Raw genomic sequence first — 10,360 nt, forward strand, 5'->3', positions numbered from 1 at the left:
TTTATAATGTTTTCTATATTTATTGTATATATGTGTTATGACATTTCAATAAATGCCGACTTACAAACATACTTGGACTAGTAAGCATTTAACCTGCAAGAGAAGTGACAGTATTCTTTGCGCCTTGTAGTACACATTAAAAAGGATTTATTTATTACAGTTATTCTTTGCACATAATTCCACATTGTACATCTGACTTTTGAATAAAAAACAAGCAAGAAACGACGGATGCTATGTTGAACCCAAATGTGTAACTGTATATACATACCTGCTATCGACAAAAAAACTTGTTTATGCCACCAAACCTTATAAATGTTCACCAACAATAGATTTAGAAGTATGATTTTCAGGTTAGATTCTTCAATTAAGGGCATTGTGGATTGGGAGAAAAGTTGTAGACTTGCGGGATTTCGTCAAGGAAAACACACCCAAACACCAACCCGATAAAAAATCAAAAAGAAAATCACGAAACCATATAACATAACAGTAGACATCTTCCTTCGTAAACCTTGCTCAAAGTTGTGTTCGTCTATTTTGTCTATATGTGTACACTCTGGTACACATTGTCTGTTTTCTCATTCTGAAATAAAACCATCAATTCCATTATTCAAAACATAAGAGTTCTATACGGTATATACGTACAATCCGAAAAATCCACAGTTAAACGTAAAACGTATTCATGAAGCCACTCAATTATATATATATTTAGTGTTCATAAAATAAGTCTTCGTATTACTCCCTTTTATCCAACTGTACTATAAGTTGCCTAGTGCGCAAGACTTCACAGTTATTCGGCTTGCGCAGAGGTTTGTGCACTACCTTCTCACCTAGGCGACCGGGGTTCGATTCCCGGCCTGAGCGCGTTTGGTTTGATTTGTGGTCACCATGCCGGACAAGTGAGTTCCCTCCGGGAACTCCGGTTTCCCAAACAAAAAAATACCACACTCTCGCGTAAAATCGTGCCAACGAAAGTGATTAATATAATGTTGCAATAACTTGTTCACAATCGTTGTGAAATAATTAAGTTTAAACTAAACACGGTTATGTTGATCTGACGAACCTCTATAGAACATAGTTTACATGAAACATAATAGTAATGCTGCCCTGGCCATATATGCTGTTATACTTTGCCTCTGAATGAAACCCAACTGGAAAACGAATGCTTCGAAGTCATGCCAGTTTGTTCACTGAACAACGCTTACATCGTATGACATAACACAACTCAATTTACACAGTTATACTGTACTTCTTTGACACTGACTGACCATCATCTTGTAAACGTCATACTTCGATGTTGTGAACGTCTTTGCTGGTATGCAGTCGAATGCAATAAGTTTGGTGTGCATCGTTTTGCAATTGTGGTACAAATAACATGACTTAACGGAACTAAACTTACGCTGTTATGTCCTTCTAGGCTATAATACTTTGTCTCTGGCTGGCGTCCACTTTCGGTGCGCAAGGTTGCATAGTTATGTTGGTCTGTTCCCTTTACGAGTGTCACGTAGTGTAACGCGTCCTTTTAATAATAAAATTGTTAAGCTTAAATATTTAGCATTTTTGCTTGGTTACACTGGTTTATTGTAAGGGGTGTATGCTGAAACGTGTGTTTAAACGGCGTTACATTGGTTACGTCAAAGTTCTTACTAAAGAATTCGAGTTTTCAGGTCGACATTGCCTGTAACCAATCTAACCGTAATGTTAGAAGGGTTACACAATTCGAAGCTCCCATATGATGGGCCGATTTCTGGCGCCAACTGTTTCTTACACGATTACGTTACAAGTTTGGCTTGTCCATTTAGTCGATTTAACTCCGATATGACTATATTAGGCCAAATCTGTGTACAGTTAGTTTTAATTTGTTAAAATGAAATTGTCACTTAAAGCTGCACTATCACAGACTGAACGTTTTGACATTTTTTTTTATTATTTTGTTTGTCTTGGAACGAGACAATTTATGCGAGTTCAAAAATTGATGTGTTATGCATTTTTCATAAACCGTAAGTAACTCTTTTAGCCATAAAACATTAATTTTCGAACGGAAATATTAAAATCTGCGATCTAATCTTATGTCATCAGTCTTTTAACACTGTTGCAGATGTTTACGCAAAAAATTGCTCATTCAAAGACAAACAAAAGTTGTTACAATGATTAATCTGTGACAGTGCAGCTATAAAGGTTCATTGATCAAAACCCGTCTTTCTCCATTAAACCATCAACTTACATTATCTTTGTCTTCTATGCTGTTGTAACTTGCCTCTGGCTGACACCCGGTTTCTGCACATAAGTCTTCGTAGTTATGTGGTTCCGTCACATTCCCAAGAACAATGTTGTTTGGAGCCCCCTCTGTTTTGGACCCTGTGTTATTGTAATAAGAACAATTGATATTTTAAAGATGTTCCAAATAACGGGCTTAATATGCCTCTAATAAAACATATGAATAATTGCAACTTCTGTGTACCAAACCGCTGTTCCATCTTTTAAAGCTGACTCTCACAGATTAACCGTTTTGACACCTTTTTTAGTTTTTGTCTTGAAATGAGCACATGTTTGCGTAAATATCTGCGACCCAGTTTTATAATACTGCTGACAAAATATAAGACCGCAGAATTTCATATTGCAGTTCTAAAATAATGTTTTATGGCAAAAAGCGTTACTAAAGGTTTAAGAAAAAAATGCATAAAACATCAATTTTAAAACTTAGATATGAAACTCTGCGATCTGATTTGTTAGTCAGCAGCTTAAATCACTGGTTTCTATGCATTTTCGAATATATTGGCCCGTTCCAAGACAAAACAAGAGGGCCATAATGACCCTTAATCGCTGACCTGAGTAAAAGTGTTTAACCTTTGTAATCAATATAGCTTGATATTTTTTCTCAAAGAATATTGAAAACATACTGATCAAACATGCTGCCTGGATAATCACTGACAGGACTTGTCACAGTTGCCTGCACACTGACAGGACTTGTCACAGTTTCCTGCACACTGACAGGATTTCGTTCAGTTGCCTGCACACTAACAGGACTTGATGATTGACTGCACACTGACACAATTTGATTCTCATTACTGCACACGAACAGGATTTTGTTCAGTTGCCTGCAAACTGAGAGGACTTGATATGTGACTGCACACTGACAGCACTTGGTACAGACACCTGCACACTGACAGGACTTTTTTCAGTTGCCTGCACACTGACAGGACTTAGTTCAATTGCCTGCACACACACAGGACTTCGTTCAATTACCTGCACACTGACAAAACTATGTCAAATTACTGGCACACTGAGATAACTTTTAGTATAGATACATAAACAACAAACAGTGCATCATCCAATAAAATCAATAAACTGCATTAAGTTCTACAAATCAAATATCAGCACACATTCAGCACCGTCCACTAATATCATTGCTTCTTCCATCTAGGTAAACGTCACCTTCCATCACATGTTCAAAATCAAAATTTTCTTAAAAGACATTAAGCCTTATCACTATCCACACAGAAGATAAGATTTTAGCTTAGAATAACCTACATGAAGTTCAATGGAAAATATTTTTAAATTTATCATTAAGTAAAAATGAGAAATTTCTTCTACAGAATAACGTGTATAATCATTATTTTAATCTATGAACCTAAAACAAGAACAATACTTACCTTTAAGTGACTATGTTGAACACTTAATAAGATTTAAAATATATTCCCTTGTTACTAAAAATAGAAAGTAGTGGAATCTCCAACAAAGAGGGAGACAATATAGCAAGACTTGCTGCCCTTGCTTCAAGAGTAAACTTTTACATAACTATCAGATTTTAACATAATGGCCATTTTGTTGTTGTTGTTGTTGTTGTTGATCAATAAATCATGACCTTTGGTGTATTTTTGTAAAGGTTCACCCAATGAAACTATCTGTAAAGTTTAATTGATTTTGGACTGGTAGTTTTAGAGGAGATGTTTTTTTCAAAACAAAATAGGAAGTTGTTGCTGCTGTATTTGTCTTTGTCGATCAATCGTGACCCCTTGTTGTTGTTGTTTTGTAGAAGGTCACCAAAGGAAGTTTCCTGTAAAGTTTCATTGAATTTGGACTGGTAGTTTCAGAGAAGATGTTTTTTATAGCAAAACAGGAAGTCAGCCATTTTGTTGTTGTTGTTGTTGATCAATCGTGACCTCTTGTTGTATTTTTGAAGATGGTCTCCCAAGGAATCTTCCTGTGAAGTTTCATTGAATTTGGCTAAGTAGTTTCAGACGAGAAGTTTTTTAAGCATTTGTTGACGGACGGACTGACTGATTGACGGACGGACGGATAGACGAACTGAAGGACTGACGGACGGACGCCTGACAAAGACCGATCACAATAGTTCACATTGAGCACTTCGTGCTCTGGTGAGCTAAAAAGATGTTAAAACGTTCAATCTGTGAGAGTGCAGCTTTATGTCGATAACTGGAATAAAACAAATGTCCAACAACTGTTGCATATACTTTTATGAAGTTAAACAGTTTAACAGTTAATTTTTATTCATTTAAAATAAAATAAACGTACACAACATGAATAAAACACCTAAAAAGGTTAATGATAAAAATCGAAAATGGGGATGTATTTAATTCAGTTTTTATATAAAAGAATATAACTCATATAGTAATTGAAATAAAACACGACACTTAAAAAAGACTATAGAATACGAACTTACCTTCATTTTCTGAATTTCTTTGTTCGCTACCACGTTTTGCATTTCGTCGCCTAAATTAAAATATAATAATCATAATTATAAACAGTTACCTTCAAAAGGTTTAATGTTTAAAATTAACGTTTACTTTAAAACTTCCTAATGTTGTGACACAATTCATAAATAAGCTTTTATCACATGAGTTGGTTTTAAACTTCCTGAAATGCGAACACCAATCAAAGTTGAAGGTTATTGGTAAAATAGGTAAATTCCCCAAAAAAGTTGTTAAGCGTAGGAAAGGTACACACAGATAATGTTTTATTTTCATTAAATTTCAAATTACAAATCATACCATTTGTACGTAGTTACTTCTCTTAAAGGCCTTGTTTAAGGGATGTTTGGCATGACGATCCCCTGTTGTGTATCTCCTGCTAATTGCGCTAATGTCACAGTAGGGGCCAATTTCCTGTTTATTCGTTTTCTGACTAAGGGCCATTTAGGGTCCATTTCTATAATAAAACCTCCAAAACTGCAAAGCAGGATACTCAGAGATATCGGAGATCTCACATGCTGTCATATGATTGCCCTCTCAATGTGCTTGCCTTGTATGGACAACAATAGTGTGAACGGCAACGAACGCTTTACAAGACTTTCCTCTCAATGTGCTTACCTTGTATTGACAACAATAGCGTAAACGGCAACACATGCTGTAATATGACTTCCCTTTTAATGTGCTTACCTTGTATGGACAACAATAGCGAGAACGGCAACACATGCTGTAATATGACTTCCCTCTCAATGTGCTTACCTTGTATGGACAACAATAGCGAGAACGGCAACACATGCTGTAATATGACTTCCCTTTTAATGTGCTTACCTTGTATGAATAACAATAGCAAGAACGGCAACATATGTTGTAATATGACTTCCCTGTCAATGTGCTTACCATGTATGGAAAACAATAACGAGAACGGCAACAAATGATATAATAAGATTTCCCTATCAATGTGCTTACCTTGTTTGGACAATAGCAAGAACGGTAACAAATGTTGTTATAAGACTTCCCTCTCAATGTGCTTACCTTGTATGGACAACAATAGCGAGGACGGCAACACATGCTGTTATAAGACTTCCCTATCAATGTGCTTACCTTGTATGGACAACAATAGCGAGAACGGTAACAAATGCTGTTATAAGACTTCCCTATCAATGTGCTTACTTTGTATGAACAACAATAGCGAGGACGGCAACACATGCTGTTATAAGACTTCCCTCTCAATGTGCTTACCTTGTATGGACAACAATAGCGAGGACGGCAACACATGCTGTTATAAGACTTTCCTCTCAATGTGCTTACCTTGTATGGAAAACAAAAGCGAGAACGGCAACAAATGCTGTTATAAGACCTCACTTTCAATGTGCTTACCTTGCATAGACAACAATAGCGAGAACGGCAACACATGCTGTAATATGACTTCCCTCCAAATGTGCTTACCTTGAATGAATAACAACAGTGAGAATTGCCACACATGTTATTATAACAATCGCACCCACAATTGCACCAGCAATGGCTCCTTTACCATTAGGCAAATTGACTGAAACATTTTAGCAATTATTTTAAGGATGTGGCTTTAAGAGGTATATCGCTTAGCAGATACACAGATACGCGTTTTAAAAGGCAAACGTTTGAATAAAGCTAAGTCCTTGCATAAGATTTAGAAAATATATGACAAAAAATTGAATGATTTTTAATTCAGTAGGATTTAATGACGAAAACATGCTACTGCTATTTAAGAAGATTCAGATTCAGGATTGGCACATTTATATCATAGCATTAACGATGTAGGTATAAACTCGAGATGTCATAAAACAACTCCTATATCTTGTTTGGAGTTAAAATCTACAATCACTGGTTTAATGGGCTGTTATGATTAAGCAGAAAATGAAAAAAACAACCTTCTTTATGACTAGAATGACGACTTGTGTCTACAGTGCATCGCGAATGATTTGTATCCCTTCTGTAGCCATCAGCGCAACCCCTCAAGCAGTGCTTTGTATCAAAAGCACACAGATGCTCTCTGCAGTAGTCACAATGACTTGCTTCGCATTTCCCGGAAATGAGCTTGTAGCCATCAACACATTGAAGACAATGACCTGTTATTCTTTCACATTCTCCATTTAAGCATTGTGGAGAACATGTGTCATTGCAATCAATGCCATAAAAGCCGTTTCTGCAATCCACACACGTGCCGTTAACTGAACACGTCTTGTGCTTGCAAAGACTAGGGCAAGGAGTTGAACAGGTTGAACCAAAGTGATGATTGCTCTTGCAGCTAATACACGAGCTGCCATTCATGCAAGATCTACACTCTGGTTGGCATTTATGATTACACCCTGTCACAAGCGTTCCCTCGTAGTAACCATTTGAACAAGATGTACAAGATCTACTTGATTTGCAAACATGGCATCTGAAAATACATTTGCTTCCACATGATTTGCCATAGAAACCGTCTTTACATGTATCACATGTGCCGTCTGGTGAGCACGTGATACAGTTCTTGCTCGCACAAGCGTGTTCACATGTTGGGCCACCGTATCCCGCCGCGCATCCGCCCGAGCAATAATTTTGGATGCGAAAGCTATCATTGTAGGAGCAATTTGATCCAGGTTTACAGCATTCACATGGAGCGCAATCTGTCCAGAAAGAAAGAGTTTGTTATTGTGTCTTCACTATTCCTTAAATGGATTCGTTAACATATAGTAAGTTGCACTTGTTAGGAAAACATAATGATACACCAAGCTAATCGCACGCATGCACGCACGCATGCACGCACGCACGCACGCACGCACGCACGCACGCACACACACACACACACACACTTTTGACAGTTTGTCGGTGAATACGTTTTAAGGTAATAATTCCAAAACTCTAAGGAACATATAGTTGATCATCAAAGCATTTGTAGGAACATGTAATAAAATACTTAATAAATAAGTGATAAGTAAGCAAGTAAAACGTTTCGATTTATGTTGCGAAACAGCATTAGCAAAATTATAGCTACCATTGACAGCGTCTCCAGTTCCAAGATATGCACACAATATTAACATAAGCATTATGAAAAACATCACAAAATTGAACTAAACTGACTAATTTATTAATGTTTCCCGAAAAAACATCCTTAAACTTAACGGAAACATCCACTTTAATGTCCCGTTACAGTAAGTATCAATAATCAATTTTTAAATACATGTTCGTATTTAATCGCTTTATTAAGTGACAATGTAGACACAACCTTTATTTTGATTTCAATTTGGGGAAATACTATAAAACTGCTGGAGCCAGATGTCACTGTTAACTTGACGAGCTAGCCAAGTTTTCAATAACGAAAACTGATTTCAATTAGTCTGAAATGTTTTGCTATGTGCTGTTTGTAGTCTGCTTTATTTTGATACCGAAGAGGTTCGCCGTTTTGCATGTTCTTGCTGCTTGCTATATTTGGATAGGATATGTTAAAGATTGAAATTTTCTGCTTCTTTAGATCTTTGGCTTGGTGCCGATAGAGTTTGCTCGTGCTTGCTGCTGGAGATGTTTTTTGGGTCTTATTTTGTGTTTTGCTTTTTCTTGCTGCTGGATATGTTTTATCGGGTGTTGTTTGTGAATTGCTCTTTCTTGCTTCTAGAGATGTTTTGTTTGGTGATGCTGATGTTTTGCTCTTTCTTGCCGCTGGAGATGATTGACTGGGTGCCGTTCGTGTCTTTCTCTTTTTCGTTTCTGTGGATAATTGACTGGGTGCCGTTCGTGTCTTCCTCTTTTCGTCTCTGGAGATGATTGACTGGATGCCGTTCGTGTATCCTCTTTATCGTCTTTGGGAATTTTGTCCGGGTGTTGCAGGTGTATTGTTCTTTCTTGTGACCGTAGATATTTTGGGTGGATAGTGCTGGTTGGTTTATTTCCAAAGCCAAACGTTAGACCTTGCACGCATTTCAATGAGTACTTCTCTATTCAAAGACTTTTACGCAATGACAAAACTTGTTTTAGGATTTAAAACAATATCATATTTTGTCAGAATTTTACAAAGTCGAGATTAGAATGGTTTGCTTTCAATATTTAACAATGCTAAAGGTGCATGTAATTTGACGACATCTCGAATGCAATTTGCATATATAATTGCACCTTACAAGAGTCTGAAATCTAAAGCTGAAAGAATCCGTGTTTTAACCAGTATTTATTCAATGAATAATTCACCAAACATAAGCATTTAATCAGATATATAGAAGCATGTGCTATTTTTGAAATTAGCAAAACATAAAAAATACAGAATTGCAAAACAGAAAATAATGTTTTTTTCTGTGTCTCTTCACCGTTCTGGTTACATTAACATGGTGACAACAAAGCAAATTACACATATAAAATTCGAATCAAGTGGCTTAAGCCACGGTCACGGACTGTACTATAAAATGTGTCATATTTTGTTTTATATTTATTGCTTATAGGTTAATTAATCACATGGCGTTACCTGATTTCAAAAGCAATACAACCCTTACACTGACACGAGCGCAAAGTAGTGATACTTAACGTAGGTGCCATTTTACTCATATAACTAAGCGCCAAACCTTTTACCGAAAAATGAATACAAATTCTCTTGACGAAGATTGTCATATAATAACAATAATATTTCATTTGTTGCATTTTTATACGACACTTTTATAATTCAAATTTTCTACCAGCAAGGTTATCGGTGCATTGGTGTTAAAGATGAACTCTTACTCCATAATAAGATTTACCACAATTTAAAATATTGTTTTGAAATTCCAAAAAGGATGAATAAATGTCGGAAACAATGGTTCTTATGAAAGAATCACAGTTAATATTTTAGCATTCGCCAATCATTTAATATTTTTGCACTCTCCGCTATTAAATACTCGGTTACAATTTTTATATAAGTAATTAAAAGTTTCCTTAAATGCATTATTTAATAAGTATTTATAGGTTTATCAGTCAAAATTGATGTTTGTGATGTGTATGTATTGATTTTGAATAAGACTGTCACTTTAAATAGAAAATAGCCGTTCTTCAGTTTTGAATAAACATAAACCCCGTTTAATGGCACAGGGTAAGCGCCAAAGACATAGAACACAAAAACCAAAAATCATAAACAAAGAAACATGGAAAAACATCAGAAAACTCCACAGAAATCACAGTGCATATATACTATATAAAAAAACTAGGTACGTTTATCAAATATTGTTAGGTATAAAAGTAGCTGTACGTCAGTTTTGATTCCAGTACAAAAATGTCACATTCATATTGTTTCCTCACAATGCCAGTTGTAACATACAGGAAGAACATATATTTGAATTTAGTGGTATTTTTTCTGTAATGTTTCTGCCAGTTGATCAATAAAATTATTATTGTTACATCAAAATCACATCATGAAATCGCATTCGCCTTTAGATTGAAAGCACTGGGAATCGTAGTTTTGCAGACCCTCTGTGGTTTGCTCCATCGCATTCCAGGCTTGATTGAGACCATTCATGCTTGGCGTTGTGTCATGGAATGGTGTGCTTCGGACACGGTTTACTGCTACTTGAGGATAATATGTCGGAGGTAGTGATGTATTATATTATGGCCTTGTTCTGACCTGACCATTTGCGCCTGAAAAGGACGAAAAACGGTTTATGATAAAACAGTGTATGAGTTGA

At 36.1% G+C, this 10,360-nt stretch overlaps 1 protein-coding gene across 2 annotated transcripts; it reads right to left on the reverse strand.

The window, feature by feature from the left end:
- LOC128206449 (cell death abnormality protein 1-like) lies at positions 1–7,847 on the reverse strand. Of its 2 annotated transcripts, XM_052908874.1 has the most exons (7): positions 7,720–7,847; positions 6,614–7,351; positions 6,153–6,252; positions 4,682–4,731; positions 2,222–2,355; positions 1,397–1,516; positions 1–580 (listed from the first exon to the last, which is right to left on the reverse strand). In XM_052908874.1, exons 1-7 carry the CDS (start codon positions 7,781–7,783, stop codon positions 539–541), a joined length of 1,248 nt encoding a protein of 415 aa, XP_052764834.1. In that variant the 5' UTR covers positions 7,784–7,847; the 3' UTR covers positions 1–538. The 2 variants fall into 2 exon arrangements, 1 of the variants encoding a protein (XP_052764834.1); XR_008256476.1 differs by lacking the exon at positions 2,222–2,355.
- Between the last annotated feature and the right edge of the window lie 2,513 nt (positions 7,848–10,360).

Source organism: Mya arenaria, chromosome 10 (assembly GCF_026914265.1).
Source record: "Mya arenaria isolate MELC-2E11 chromosome 10, ASM2691426v1".
Taxonomy (NCBI): Eukaryota; Metazoa; Mollusca; class Bivalvia; order Myida; family Myidae; genus Mya; species Mya arenaria.

Bases quoted from the DNA above. Each gene is read 5' to 3' on its own strand.
- LOC128206449 (XM_052908874.1), bottom strand. From the start codon at position 7,783: ATGTTTTTCATAATGCTTATGTTAATATTGTGTGCATATCTTGGAACT. The intron at 6,253-6,613 runs GTTGTTTTTTTC...AAAATGTTTCAG, and splicing joins TCATTCTAGTCATAAAGAAG to TCAATTTGCCTAATGGTAAA. The intron at 581-1,396 runs GTAAGTTTAGTT...GTTTTATTTCAG, and splicing joins GCCTAGAAGGACATAACAGC to AATGAGAAAACAGACAATGT.